This window comes from Callospermophilus lateralis, chromosome 19, assembly GCF_048772815.1.
Source record: "Callospermophilus lateralis isolate mCalLat2 chromosome 19, mCalLat2.hap1, whole genome shotgun sequence".
Lineage (NCBI taxonomy): Eukaryota > Metazoa > Chordata > Mammalia > Rodentia > Sciuridae > Callospermophilus > Callospermophilus lateralis.
In genome coordinates, this window is record NC_135323.1 from 27,842,039 (window position 1) to 27,857,619 (window position 15,581).

Here is a 15,581-nt window from a genome sequence, read left to right on the forward strand (position 1 = left end):
CTGCATATCTCATGTAATTTATTGAACAGCTGTTAATTTCAGGTATTTTGTGACAGTGGAGAAAAGCCAACTAACAAAGCCACACTCAGATCTTGCACGTTCAAAGCCTGGTGCAGTGGCCTGTAATCCTGGTCACTTGGGAGGCTGAGGCAGGAGGATCACAAACAAGTTCAAGGACAGCCTCAGAAGCAACTTAGTGAGGCCATTTCTCACAGTAAAGACTAAAGACTAAAGGCTGGGGGTGTGGCTCAGTGGTTAAACACTTCTGGGTTCAATCCCTTCAATCCCTAAAACCAAACATTAAATAAATAAACAAATAAAAATAAAAAATAAATCTTGCACATTCAAAAGCCAAAGGTAAATGAGTTTTGAATCACCTGTCTGGGTCCTTCCCTCCTGAAGCTAAATAATCATTAGCCACAGCAATTAATACTTGTTCATGTACCTTTAGGCAAATAGTTATGGAGCATATAAAAATTACTACTGAGGGCTGGGTTTGTGGCTCAGAGGTAGAGTGCTTGCCTAGCATGTATGAGGCCCTGGATTCGATCCTCATCACCACATAATAAATAAATAAACAAACAAACAAACAAACAAATAAAAAGGTATTGTGTCCAACTACAACTAAAAAATGAATATTAAAAAAACAAAAACAAAAAAGTACTGAGTCCATCTACAACACTTCCCTCCCTGACTGGGAGTGGCTTATGGCGGGGATGACACTCCCTAGTAGGTGTTTTGTTTTTAGGCCTCTGCCCACTTCACAGAAGGCCCTGCTCAAATACGCTGCCAGGAGGTTGATTCCTTCATTTCCAGAAAGCCAGCTCCCCAGCGTCTCCGGTGCTTCTCGGGCCCACATCCTGTGCTGAGCTGACTGCTCAAAGCATCCCAGACTCTCAGACCCGTCACAGGCTTAGACCAGCGCTGGCACACAACAGGACACTGGGACGCATATGCTGCACAGATGAGCTCACTGAAGGGAGCAGACTTCAGGTGAGTCAAAGCCCTACATGCCCACTGGCTGAGAAGGCCACCAAGCCCAAGCAAGAATGCCTGTCCTCTGTCAGTCACCTGCTGAGAACCAGCTCAAATCTTAGCACATCATCATCTGTCTCCCAGGGAAAGGAGCCCGGCTGGGAGGTGAGGGGGACAGAGACACCCAGAGGAGGGAGGTGCTAGCAGCTGAGGGTCTGGGGGTCCCAGAACTCTGGGCAGGGTGGTCAGCTGCCCCCAGTAGCAGAGCAGGATGTCCTGGGTGACAGCCTAGCTTGACCCACTTTTCCCAATGGCTGCCAATTAAACAGCAGACACAAGGCCTCCTCCTGGGAAGGAATCACCTGGGTCACAGCCCAGCTCTGATGGCAGACGGATAGGGCCAAAGGACAGCGGGGCTGTGGCCACAGTCCACTGGCTGTCAGAGAGTAAGACCTGTCTTGGTGGCCTGGGCTTTAGGAGGGAGGCCAGCAGCATGTTTTTCTGCTCTGATGTGACATCTCTGGCTTCAAATACACAGAAGAACTTCATCCCCTCCCTGAATTAAGAGCACAGAGACATGTGACCTGTGACAGGGAGACAAGGGCTGGCCCCAGATCCAGGAGGGCAAAGACTCACCAGTCTGGAAGAGGTTCAGTTCACACTCCAGGTAGTCAAACATCTCCACTGTTAGCTGGAAACTGACCCAAGAAGAAAAGAGAACTTAGGTTCCAATCTTTGTGGGTGTGGAGGAGCCCAGGGCCTGGTGTGTGCTGGGCGCAGGCTTCACCACTGAGCTACACCCCAGCCCCTAAGGCCAGTCTTTGACCTGCCCGCCCCCAGCTCCTGCCCCACCCCAAGACACACACATGAGCACCAGCGCAAACGCACACGCATACGCCCAGCCACAACCTCAGCTCTCGCCCGAGTGGGCATTCAGGCCATTTGAAGATGAAGAAGGACAGAGAGTCCACAGTGACATGGGGAAGGGGAAGGCCTGGTGCCTCGCCAGGCTGGGAGGTGAGGGTGAGGCAGAGGGGGGCCGCGAGGGGCACCAGCCGGTGGCTCTGGGTGGCACGCGGGAGGAAGGGGCCATCAGGACATCACCCAGGGGCTTTAACCTCACCCTAGCCTCTGCCCCTAGCATCAGGCCCTCTGTGACCCTAACGGGAAGTGACAAAGGACAAATGCGGTCGCCTCCTGGGCCCAGGGCATGGGGACTGCCCCTTACAAGTTGTTGACATCACTTTCTCCAGCCTCGTCCAGCTGTCGGTCGCTCATCTGAAGGTTGCACGGGAACCTGGGGTTCTGGGAGGGAGGTGGGAACCAAGTCAGAGGGCGGTGACATCTCCCCAAGGCCAACAGAGCCAGCGACAAGGAGCCCTCCTGGGATGTGACCCCACACACAGACACCTTGATAGGCTCGGAGACACCGAGCACCCACTCTACCCTACTGAGTGAGGGGAGGGCTCCTCCCCGCAATCTGTGCTCTGGAACATTCCATGCGCGCTCTCCCATGAAACCCTGCATATGACAGCGCTTGCTGTCAATCATCCATTTGCGGGGAAGGATTATTTATTCATCCCTGTCCTTTCTGACCCCAAGCCAGGCTTCCTGCTGTCCTTGCCATTTCCTGGAGTTGCAGCATCCTCTTCCCCGCCTGTGAAAACCCTCAGTAGTAAAATAAACTTGACGGCAGGAAGATATTACGAGAGGCAGCCCCAAAGTTGAGAGAAATCCTTCTCCTACCATGGGGTCTGTCTAGAGTGGACGGACCCGGAGAGCAAGGGGATCAGGCCAGAGAGATGGGGGGCCACCTCACCAAGGGGCTTCTAAGTTCCAGAGCCAAAACTTCAGGCTGCTAAGATGGGGACCTGAGATGAAGGAGGCAGGGCTGGGAGTTCCTCCTTTTTGCCTTCTCTCTCCCTGGAGTCCTCAGCAACAGTCCTCCTAGTGTGGTCCCAGCCCCATCCCCTACTAAACCTGAGAGGCTGGGGTGAGGCCCAGTGCTCTGTGTTTCCTTAGCCTCAGGTGACTGAATGGGCAGGAGTGACAGGTGGGGAGAGGCCTGGGCGGAGGTGCAAGGGGCTAGCCACCTGCCAGACCCAGCAAGATCTGGATAAACTTCCTCAATCTTCACAATGGCCTGCGAGGCAGAAACAGTGATTTCCGTTTTAGAACCGAGGAAACCGGGACTCATCCGGGATTCTCTCAGGCCAGGAGCAGAAGCCCCCACTACTACACTCCAGGTCAGCTCTGGGCTGCTCTGGGTGCAGAGGACACAGGGCAGGGATCGAGCAAGCTGGGCGGGGCTGTAGGTACAGGCAGGGAGCAGAGTCAGAGCTTGTGCAGGGTCTTGTCTCAGAGAGACCTGATCAGACTCCAGAGCATGAGTCCCCCGGGAAGGCTCAGCGCTGCCGTTTCTGTGGGTCCAGGCGCTCTCAGGCAGGTGACTTCTTCACAACTGACCCTATTTCAGCCACGCGATCACCTGACTGTGCCAGGAACACAGCCCCACTTAACCTTAAAACCCTGAGCTTGGGGCTGAGAGGGGCTCAGTGGTAGGGCATTTGCCTGGCATGCGCGAGGCCCTGGGTGCCATCCCCAGCATGACAACCAACCAACCCCGAAGGGCATGTCAACTGTTTTGACGGCTTGCCTGCGGGTGCCCCACATCTCCACTCTCCATCTTTCCATCTTTCCCCTCCTGCCAGAAAGACCCAGCTTGCAGCCACTGCAGGACGGGGCTGCCAAGGGCCAGGGCAGGCCCAGGCCAGACGGGACAGCAGGGCTGGATCGCAAGCGCTGGCTCTGGCTCCTACCCCCTGCGTTCCGTGGCACAGTCACAATATGCTGTCTCCTGCCAGGAAATCCTCACTGCGGCCTCGGCTTCCAGGCTGCGCAGTGCCAAGGCCCCCGAGACAGGCCTGGGTTTGCTTCCAGGACTTCTCAGGGCACTGCCACCATCCTCGATGGCGGGGGCCAGCACGCAGGGCTCTCAGTCTGACCGCCTCTCCTTTCCCACGGTGCTACCCGCATGTCTCCCAACCTGCTACTCTTCTAGAACTTCAGGGACTCCTCCACTTCAACCGCCCCCGTCCATGAGGACACCGTGTGTTCCTCAGCCCCACTGACCAGGGCTGGGCTCTGTGCTCAGCCCTCCCAGGTCCCTAGGTGGCTCTACTCCACACTAAAGGGCTCTCGGTTTTTGATTACCCCAGTACTCACCCTAGTCCCTGGCACCTGGGTCAGAGCTGTCCCATGTGCCGAGTCCTGCACGCTGCCATATGACCCCTGACCACCTCAATTCCAATCCCTGTGACTCCACCCACCTGTCTGGACCGGCCATGACCTAACTCCTCCCTCGAAGACCCTCCCTCACTCCGGCTGCAATATCCAGGTCCTGGCCCTGCTGTCCTCTCCTGCCCTCATGTCCAGCAGGTCTTCCTGCTCTGTCTCAGGGACATCCCACCCGACATGCTCGCTCTCCTCCTGGCCTCTCTGGCCCCCTCTGGACATCAGGACTGGAGCCCTGTTCCCTCCTCACATGCTGTGTACTAGGACCAACTTGGAGAGACCCTCTCCTCACTTAGGCCGGCCCCTCCTATGGGGTCAGATCCCACCTAGGCTTTGGTTCACTCTCTCGTTCAGCAAGTCTCACTGGGCATGGTTCTGGGACAGAAGCTCGGGACTCCAGGAGGTGGACACCTGTCCTCTGCACTCCATGAAGCCCCAGTCCAGAGCCACCCCCCCTCCGGGTTCTGCTGTTCTTTTCGCTTCAGGGATTGAACCCATCCCCAGCCCTTTGTTGTATTTTATTTACAGACAAGGTCTCGCTGAGTTGATAGGGCCTTGATAAACTGCTGAGGCTGGCTTTGAACTCACGATCCTCCTGCCTCAGCCTCCCAAATTGCTGAGATTACAGGCATGCAACCCCAGCGCCTGGCCCGGTTCTGCTCTTGTTGACTTTCCCCCTCTGCCCTCCTGCAGCCTGGCCTCTCTTCATGTGACCCAGCTCTTCCTCACTGGCCCCCTCCCAATCTTCAGGCAGCCCCCGCCACTCTGTCAGTTCTAGGGGCCATGTCCTAATTCTGGTCCTCATCGGCAGCCACGTGGACAGCTGGGGTCTTTCTTTCAAGTCCACCTTGCACAAGGCCCCAGGAAGGACACCCTACAATGTGCAGATGATCCTTTATAGCCAGGTCTCCCCTGGGTGTGGAGCAGTCCAAGGAACCTCCCAGGCGGGTGCCGAGGCCTCAGGGGCTGGGATGGCCTTCCGTAGCTGCCTGGTCCCTGGTCCCTGGTCCTGTGCTGTCCTGCCCACGTTTCATCCTGATGCAGGTCTGCTGCAGGTTCACAGGGACACCAAGTTGTTCCAGGCCTTGTGTCCCTGGGTCTCCAGGCTCACTCTGCCTGAGTACCCGGCTGCTCTCCTGCTGGGTCACCTCAGTACCCAGCCTGTGGCAGACTGGGGTCTTGGGGAAGGAGTTTTGTTGCAAGTGGGTGGGGTCAGGCCAGCCCCAGCAGCCCCACTGCAGTGCCTACCGCCAGCCCTCGCCAGCACTGACTGCAGAGAAGCGCCCAGCCAGGTCCTCCCAGGATTCCTGACCACAGAGAACACTAGAGCCAAGGAGCCGCTGCTGCTGTGCCTGGCCACACGGCTGGGGGGTGACGTGTGCTGTAATGGAGAAACCAGCACTCCAGACAGAGCTCAGCTTACTGCCCGCGGCCACTGTCCCCTGTCCCCATCCCCATGCATTGGTGCTGCCTCCTGTTGCTCTCCATTCTAGTCTTACTGCTCACACCTTCTCCACCTCGGTCACCTGCCCTAGCAAACTGGGAGACTCGCACAAGTGGGGACACGATATTGCCCTTCTCTCTTCAGGGCCCGACCTGTTCTGGCCCATGGCAGCCCCTGGGTACAGCATGGCCGAGGTGTCCAATGGGCCTAGTTCACATTCCTGCTCCATCTCCCCAGGACATGGTCACGCTCACTGTCACGCTGCCGTGGGGACTGGGTGTCACACAGGCAGGTTTAAGAGAGTGGCACAGTATGCATGGGTCGACGCTGCCCCTCGAGCACATGGGGACCACAGGGATAGGCACCAGGGGAAGTTCCCCTTCCTCTCCAGCTCCCCAGCTGATTCTTCTCCCACCTGGTGGCCACTCTGCTCCCACCACCTGTCTGCCCCTGACCCGCCTCCAAGGCCCGCCCTCCCACGCTGTGGCTTCCTATTTCAGGTGCCCTTCGCAGGCCCCTATGGTCCTCAGGAGCACCTGACTTGGCTTCCCTGATGCACCTCTGCACACAGCTCTGCACCTAAGAAGGTTCTGTAGGGAGACTGCAGTGGGGAAATGTGGGACCACTGCTTCCTAACATCTCACAAGCAAGCTGATGGACGGGCCCCTCCACCTTTCTCTCACACAGCATGGAGGCAGGATGCACGCTCCCTTGTGCCCACAACATTCCCTGAGGCGGGCAGGAGGGCCCAGCAGGACTCACCTTGGTGTGGAACTCCATCTTGGTTCTCAGCAGTTTGAGGTAGATGCTGCAGAGCTGTCCATAGCCCTCGCTCAGGTGGCCCTTCCAGGAAGAGGCAAGAGAGCAAAGGGTTAGCACCGGGCACACTGGGGGAAGCCTGCAGCCAGGGATTCTAGGGTAAAGAATCTCTTTCTCTGACCATGAAAATAACAGACGCGTATGGCAGAAAAATTTAGAAAATATAGAAAAGCATGTATACAAATATATTGGTTTTTTTTTTCCACTCTGGGGATTGAACCCAGAGATGCCCTCCACTGAGCCACATCCCTAGTCCCTATCATTCTTTCTGTGTTCAGACAGGGTCTCATTAGATTGCTTAGGGCATTACTAAATTGCTGAGGCTGGTCTCCAACTTGCAATCCTCCTGTCTTAGCCTCCTAAATCACTAGGATTACTGGTATGTGCCACTGCACCCAGCCTCAATTTATTTTTTCACATAACACTGCGATTTCACCCCATTTTTCTTCTGTATGATCATTTTCAGTGACTGCCTAGTATATTATACATATGTACTATCATTTATTGAACAAACTCAATGTTTGAAGTAGTTGAAGCCAATTCAAAAGAACTGAAATGTGTGCTATTATAAATTATGCTTCAGTGAACATATTTTTTTTCAGTATGATCTCATTTTATTTATTTATTTTTGAGGCAGGGTGACATCACCCAGGGTAGTCTCAAGCAATCCTCCTGTCTTGGCCCCGTTTGCCATACAATACAAAATGTGAGGACTTCCTTTGGGTAAATTCTGGATAAGGATTTTCAGGAAAGGATTTTAAGTCTCCACTTGGCAATCCCACAGCAGTCTAGCCATAGGCTATTTCTTTCCTTCAGTCTTTCTGAGCACAGTAAAGTTGCTCCGGGAAGAAGCTGAATTAGCCACTCCCGGTTATCTGCAAACTAAAACTGAATAGCTGTGGCCCCCGCATGAGTTCTGACTCCAACATTTTCTTTCAAGGGTGCTCAGAATAAAGGACCTTCCCTGAAACGCACCTGAAAGGGCCTCTAAGGGCCAGGAGGGCCCAGAGGAGGTGACAAGTCACCGTCAATGACAGAGATGGCAGCACTTACGTGACCTAATCTCCTAGGAACACTTCACACTTCATCAATTCAATTTTTAAAAAGTTTTCTTTTTCTTTTTAGTTGTTGTTGGCTCTTTATTTTATTTTTATGTGGTGCTGAGAATCGAACCCAGTGCCTCACTCGTACCAGGCAGGTGCTCTACCTCTGACCCCCAGCCCAGACATTTCATTAATTTTCATGTAATGTTTATTCATTTTGGAAAGATGGGAAATTACTGGAAAGTAGAAAGAGAAGCAAAAATATTCTCACTGTCAGAGATGCTGTAACATGAAAATGCACAAGAACCAGAAAGTAAAGCTGGTTCCAACTTCCAGATACTCTTAGTTCAGGGGAAAAGACGGAAGGGCATGGCAGAAGGCCTCAGGGATCCCAGGCTGGGTAACCAGGCAGCCGAGTACAAGGGTGACCTCTCACTGAAAACCACCGAAAATATGGGCAAAACTTTAAAACCTTCTTTTTGAAGGTAAACAGTCGGGGTGGAAGGGGGTAGCTGGACACACACACACACACACACACACACACACACACACAGTGACTAGCACTGAGGCAGTCCTCTCTGTGAATCGTAAAGAAAACCCTGGCCACAAAGCCTTGCTGTGATCAGAGGAAAGGAAAATCCACTACTGGGGATTGGATTCCTCAAGGGATCTTCCCAGAACTCACAAAACCTGAAGCTGAAAATTGAATTTACAGTGATCTCAGTGGGAGCAAATAACCAGCTCTCTCTGGAGGAAGCTGCCTTTGTTATTGACTTCAAAGAATTTTCACAAATAAGACTGCAAGGAAAATGAGTACCTCGCCGTGGAAAATAACTAAGCACCAACAGAAAATATATTTCATGCGCAAAATCTACCAAAAATGCCATTTGGCAGGAACAGATCTCTGAGGACTTGAGAAAACGGAATCATGAAAAGTGAGATATGAAATGAGTGTGCCTAAGACGTCTAAGAAGTAAGAGGGTCCACGCTGGCAAGGGAGACTGTAAAGGGCATCCAGCAGAGTTTTCCTGGTTTTGTTTGTTTTTCCCAGCACTGGTGATTGAACCGGTCCTGAACCAGTGGGTGCTTAACACTGAGCCACATCCCCAGCCCTGTTCATTTTTTACTCTGAGACAGGGTCTCAATAAGTTGCTGAGTCTGGCCTCAAACTTGCAATCCTCCTGCCTCGATTCCCGAGCAGCTGGGATTACAGGCATGCGCCACTGCACCTTGCTCAAGCAGATTTTTTTTTAAAAAGTATTTCAAGAAATGAAAATCACACTAAAACTGAAAACTTTATGGAGAGGTTTAACAGATTGGCCCAGCTAAAGAGGAAACAGTGAACTGAAATTCAGAGGATGGAATTATCCAGAATGCAGCAGAGACAAATAGGTAAAAAAATTCAAAACAGCAGCTCAGAGACATGGAGAGAGACTGACAGGTTCTAACTGAGGCGCAGAAGAGGACAGAACAGTGCAAGGACAAAGTTTATAATGACATGGAGAATGTCTCATAACTGAGGAAAGATGCTAACCTGAAGATTAAAGAGGTCCAAAGAATCCAAAATAAATTCACCCTTAAACACGTTCTAAGATCTTAAAAATGGCCAGAGAAGAATCACAGATTAGCTGTGAAGGAGCAACAGTGAGTTTCACAGATGACTTCAAGAAAATAATGGAAGTCAAGAATCATAGAAGGGTAGCCTGAACAGCATTCTCCTGTGCTGAGAGAAAATAACTGTCCCCCTAAAATCCCAAACCCAAAGAAGGTTATCTTCATGAAGGATGCTGAGTCAGGACATTCTCAAAAAGCAAAAATGTATGCCACCAGCAGACTCTCGGGTAGAGAAAGTTCTGAGAGAAATAACTCAGGCAGAAAGTGATCCCAGATGAAAGATCAGAGGGTGACAAAATGAAACAAAGTAAAACAGTATGGTATAGGGCTTAAAAAGAAAAACAACCAGAACTAAAATAGCATAAGGGTAGAAGGAGTGTATTTAATTAAAATAGTCCAGGGTTGTGGCTCAGTGGCAGAGCTCTTGCCTAGCATGTGGGAGGCACTGGGTTCAATTGTCATCACCACATATAAATAAAACAAAGGTCCATCAATAACTGAATAAAAAATAAAAAATAAATAGTCTTAAGTTCTTTGTATTCCACAGGAAACAGGTGCAGGTATGAAACTGAGACCTCGATCAACTAAACAAGCATTTTTTTAATTATTAAAGAACATACCAAATTATTTAAAAAGTAGAGGAAAATTTTAACCTCTCAACTAGTAATGAGAAAACCCCAATCAATCCCTAAGAAAGCAATGAATGAGAAAAACAGACTAGGAACAGATGGGACAAAGGGAAGCACAAAGTAAGCTGGGAGAGGAAGTGGCTGAAAGCTAAGCTACACTTAGCTCCGAGGCCAAGCGCACGCTTAGCCTGAGCACAGTCCAGGTCCAGTCCGCAGCATGAACCCCATCCCCCAAGCTCCCAAACATCAACAACAAAAAGTTAGAAAATGCCAATCTAATTATATCTTATATTACAATAAATGTAAATGTACCAAATGTCCAGTTAAAAGACAAAGATTGCCAACTTGAATTAACAACAACAACAACAAAAAAAACCCCACCAAAATCCTTTGTGGCTAGCCTGGGCAACACAGTGAGACCCTATTACCAATAAAATAAAATAAAATCCAACTGAATGCTACCCACAAAGGATAGTCTAAGAAAATGAAAATATTGGAAAGTTGAAAGTAAAGGGTGGGGAAAGATATGCCAGGCAAATTCTACCAAAAAGGATAAGGACCTAAGCTTTACATGCCATAGGGAGAGTTTCCCAATATGCACTTGGGAGATCTGGGGGCCACTCTCAGGTTGTTCAGGTAACTCCCCTTGTGACTTCTGGATAAGGGGCTTCCCTCTCTGAGCCTGTATTCCTACACTTAAGATAGGTAAGCTGGACTGTATAATCACTAACATGTTGTGAATGCAGAGAGATACAGATAAGGCTGAGCAAAAGGCTAAAATAGTAGTTCTCAACTGGTGGGTGTAAAAGCATTTATCAGAATCAACCAGGGAGATTTTTCAAAATGCTGACTCCCTCCCACATATATCCCTTGATCCTCAGAATCCAGAGGGATCTGGGTGTGTATAGAAACACTCTTTTTTTTTTTTTTTTTTGTACCAGGGATTGAACTCAGGGGCTCTTAACTACTGAACCACATCCTCAGCCCTTTTTTACATTTTATTTAGAGACAGGGTCTCACTGAGTTCCTCAGGGCCTTGCTAAGTTGCTGGGGCTGGCTTTGAACTCGAGATCCTCCTGCCTCCCGAGCAGGTAGGATTACAGGCGTGTGCCACCATGCCTGGCTAGAAACACTCTTTCAGTTGATTTTGAGATTGCCACCTACCTCCCCAGTCATGCTAACACATTGAGAACACTCAGGAAAGAAAAGGCACTAGCAGTAAATTAAATTAAATTAATTAAGAATTAAAAATGCTAATTCCCAACAAAAGGAAAGAAGTAGGAATCGTGGTATGTCCCTGCTAAAGAATGCCAACACCTGGACAGCTTCAAGACATGAGTTCCCTTGGCAAGAGAGGCTCCCAGACTTTGGAACTTTCCTGCAGCTTCCTGGTACCCAGGCAAGAGAGTGGACATTGTGGTACTATTTGGGGACACTTGTACCCCCTCCCTGACATTCAGGGAGAAATCCTAAACAAGTTGAAAGAGCCTGAATCCGTCCATCCCATGGTCCTTGCTCTGTAGCCTCTGGAGAAGGAGCAGGTGCAGCTGGTGGCCCCGGATGCATCTCCAAACTCACCCACATCCTGCTCATGTCACTCAATTCACTTTTGTATCTCAGAGAGTCCTTCAGGACCTGTGGAGGGAAAGAAAGAGCCATGAGCGAACAGAAGGAGCAGCCAGAGGACACTGAGGCTGGGCCCGGGAGGGGAATAGAGCCCCACCGGGAGGCGTCCACCCACCTCTCGTCAGTAACCAAAGGCTGAGAGGAGGGAGCCGTGTGGCAGTGGACCAGCTTGTGGCCCAGGCACTTTACCCATGGGGTGCCCGGCCTCCCCTGCGCCCCAGGGACTCACGTTCGGGTGTCCATCACGGAGAACCTTGTGGAACACGTGGCAGAACTTCCAGCAGAGCATGGCGTTGCTGGAGAGAGGCAGCCGGTTGACCACAGACCAGAAGGTCTGAGCGCCTTTCTCGTGGTGGGTGCCCAGGATGCATGGTGAAGGGGTCATGGAAAACAAAGGCGCGAGTCCTGCCTCGGAGGCTGCTGGCCACTGTGGAGGGCCAGGCAGCCTCACGGGCCCTGGCCTCCCCACCTGGAGGGACCCTGCTCAGCTAAGCCCCCACAGACCTGGACATTCATCTGCCAATACAATGCCTTGTTCTGGTAAGAGGTATTTTATGAGGCAATTTCCCCAGGGATGTGTCTGGAGAGAAGGGGTCAGTTTCTAATTTGCAGAAATCACCCCCTAGGCCATGAGTGGTCCTAGTGGCTCTCCTTGAGTAAGCCAAGTGGGTGGTGGAGCCCTTGGGGAATAACTGTGGCTAACGCAGGGAACCCTGCACCCTGATTGGCTGATTCTCTGGGGTCCTCTTCTAGGAAGTAGTCCCAACTCCTCACAGGTTATGCTCTAAAAGCATTAAAACTTTCTTAATGGTGGATAAATGTGGAAACCACTCATTCTCCTCAGCAGGGGTGCACGTGCCTGGTGGAGGAGCAAGTTTTGTTTAAAATGCCCTTCCTTAAAACTCCAAGTGCCTCTGGCACCCCACCTCCTCCACAGACCTCCTGGCCTGTTCAGGGGTGCCCTGGTCCTGGGACACCTTGAAACTCCTGCATGTGGAGTCCTGGGGTGGCTCCTCCCTGGACCCAATTCCAAATGCACCTATTGCCTGCAGGTGGTTTTCAGTGTGTGTTGCAAATCTGTCATTAGCAGGCCCTTTCGGAGGCAGGAGAGGACTTCCCCGTGTCTTCTGTGACGTTCAGGGTGGCATCACAGACCCAGGAACTGGGCACCACTGACCCTAAGTTCAACTTTTTTTTTTTTTTAAATAATTAAATCAAGCCTTTATTGAAGCACACTGGTGGAGACTGACCAGAACATAAAGCTGTTCCCCTGATCAGCCCTGAACAATTGCAAGGGCACTCCTTATAAGCCTGAAATCTGCAAAAGGGATGTTTGGGGGTCTAGCCAATGTAAGCAAGCCAGGTTACAGAATCGGGAGAGTGCAATCAAGCGGTGGGAAGCCTAACCAATCAGTTAGCCCAGTCACCCCAGTTACAGAAATGCTCATTGGGCTGTTTCCCCATACGGGCCACCAAATACCGCAGTCTGGCTGGGCACAATTCACGAGCCACTTATTAAGCAGGAATGAACTTTATTTTTTGAACGCACAGGCTGGACCATGCGAGCTCTTCAGGAATTCCCTCAGAGCCCAGCTGCCACCACTGGCTCTCCCAGCCAGCACCTCAACTAAGTTCAGCTCTTGACCCTGAACTTGGGCCCTCTTTATCCAGGCTTGGGTAAAAAATGCAGTGCTACTTAGGGCATGGCACTGTGCCCAGGTCACAGGCTCAATGACTCATGCAGAACGCAGGTCAGTGAGCTTCTGAGCTAGAAGGTGCCATTGTGGCCCTGTCCTGGATGAAATTTTCATTTCAAGGGGGGTGGGCTTCCTGTACTTTCAGGTCTGGAGCAGAGAGCAGTTTTTGATGCTGGTGTGATCTTTGAAATAGTTTATGAATAGAAACTTTGGGATTCTGTTCAGAGGAGAAGGAAGCAACAAGGAGAGCTGGTGGCTTCCTCCCCTGCCACGGCGGGTGGTGGTCACAGTACCTGAGCATAGTCTCCCCAAACAGAAGCCAGAGCAGGTACCAGGCCAGTGGGCACCCGACTTTGAAAGAAGCCAGGAGAACCTTTTGTCGTTCTTTTGTTTTATAGGCATTTTTTATGCCCGTGATTGAGTCAGGTACAGAAAGAAAATCTAAAACTCAGTCCAGGCTCATCATGAGTGGACCCTGCGAGGGGGACCGACTTGCTCCCCATTGAGCTTCCAAGATAAATGACTGTCTGCACAGCATTTCTGAGGTCACAATTCCTGAGGCTGACTCAGGTGGCACCCAGGACAGCTAATAAAAGACACATGTGTCTCCATCTCCTCCACCAGGCCCGTGTACCCCTGCTGAGGGGAGTGGGTGGTTCCCACATTTATCCACCATTAAGAAAGTGTCAATCAGAGATTCACAGAATGACAACACTGGACACTCACCTTCTGGAATCTTTGACCAGTTCTTTAGTTTAACTGGGTCTCAGAGTGGGCCGGGGAGCTCCAGAGGGGAGTTGGAGTCTCTTCCAGAGGCTGCCTGCCCCACCCCAGGTAGACTGCCATGACGTTGCATGGAGTGGCCCTGCTGCAGCAGGCCTGGCCTCCCTCTGCAGAGCCCCGGCCCCCAGAAGAGACCCTGATGATGACACCCCGCCCTATGTCAGGCTGGTCACAGGTTCTCTGCAGGCAGGGGTGGGGACAGAGTATGCCCTGAGAGAATCAACTGGCCACTTAAAATGAGGGCCTTCTTTGGTACATTTTTAATCCTGGTGAGAGAATCAAGCATGGCACAGTAAAGAAGGGGCCTGGGCCTTTCCAAACAGAGGGGAAAGCCAACAGACCCTCCAGTGTCGACTGCTAGAGCGACTGGCTTTCACTGCGATTCTAGGAGCCACCCAACTGATAAGTACTGGGCTCCAGGGTTTTTGCTGTAGGTTACACCTCTGGGGACAGTTCTGGGGATGGCCCCAGGGTTAACCACTAAGTTGTTTTTCAGGAACCTGGACGTGGCCTTGTCCAGCTCAAACTGGTTGAAGCCACCAATCCCTTCACCTGGGCCTGAGAGTGTCCATGAGTGACCTTCTGACTGAGAGGGCCTAAGACTCCACCCATAGAGCACAACACCACCACCGTTTTCTGAATGTGCCTCTGACCAGAGCCCTGACGACTGACTACCATGTGCAGATCACCCTCACTTCCCTTCTGACCCCCAGTCACCCCGCACAACCTGTCCCCAGGGGCGGATTCGAGACCTGTTCTCCCTGCTCTACACTCAGCTGCCTTGTGAACAAACTGCAAAACTCATCCTTCCAGGGATCAGCCCGCCTCCGGGAGGACAGAACCACCCTGTTCAGTAACACTTCTGGGGAAAATGGGCAAGAGCTGGCTGGGCTCACGCAGGACCCAGCTAGAGGCACCCAGCAGTCCGGGCTCCCCACTCCAGCCCCGCCCTACCTTCAACCAATAAAGCTCACTGAGCGTGCTGGGCCCCCCTGGCCATGAACCTGCAAGGCCTCCCCAGGCCCTGAGGCCTGTCCTGACCTCAGGACAGGCCCTTGGGCCTGAGTGGCTGGGGCACAGCAACTCAGAGGAGCCCAGGCACCTGGGATTCCCAGGGCCAACCGAGGCCTGAACTCCGCCTGCCCTGCCCTGAGACACATAGCCAAGGCTTAGCTCACTGGGGGCCTCTTGCCTTCAGCCTTCAGGGATTAAGCTCCCAAACTCTACCCTTTCAGGATGGATCAACGGATCCATTAGCTAAAGTCAGCCTGCACCTGTCTACCAAGCCATAGAGCCACGTCGGCGGGCTTGGGGTGGGGACCTTGGAGAGGGGCATTTGAGTTACCAGTTCCCTGGTCCACTCTGAACTCCTGCTTTCGTCCAGCATCTGTTGCACCTGTTTACAAGGATGGCTTTCACTCCCGTGCTGAGCCTCTGCCTTGGCTGAACTGCAGCTGAGATATTTTTTCTTTTTGGTTTCAAGATCAGAAAAGGAAAAATGACTGTGGTGTCCCCAAAGGGGGTCAGTGTGGCCCTCTGGGCCAAGTGGCGACCCTGGAGGGCTTTGCAAACAGGTGACAATCCTTCTGAGCTGCAGGAGACCTCTCAAAGGAAAGCCACTGTCCATTAACCTGGTGGCCCCGGGAGGCCTCAGTCC

At 51.8% G+C, this 15,581-nt stretch overlaps 1 protein-coding gene across 4 annotated transcripts in view; it reads right to left on the minus strand.

Annotated features, from left to right (window-relative positions):
• Hip1 (huntingtin interacting protein 1) overlaps positions 1 to 15,581 on the minus strand; it is a 133,554-nt gene that overhangs the window by 31,440 nt on the left and 86,533 nt on the right. For all 4 annotated transcript variants that reach the window (XM_076840947.2, XM_076840946.2, XM_076840949.2 and 1 more), the window contains exons 3-7: positions 11,674 to 11,816; positions 11,397 to 11,453; positions 6,476 to 6,556; positions 2,204 to 2,280; positions 1,612 to 1,673 (exon numbers count right to left, since the gene is read on the minus strand). In XM_076840947.2, coding sequence (XP_076697062.1) covers positions 1,612 to 1,673; positions 2,204 to 2,280; positions 6,476 to 6,556; positions 11,397 to 11,453; positions 11,674 to 11,816 — 420 coding nt within the window. The remainder of the gene's footprint in view (positions 1 to 1,611; positions 1,674 to 2,203; positions 2,281 to 6,475; positions 6,557 to 11,396; positions 11,454 to 11,673; positions 11,817 to 15,581) is intronic.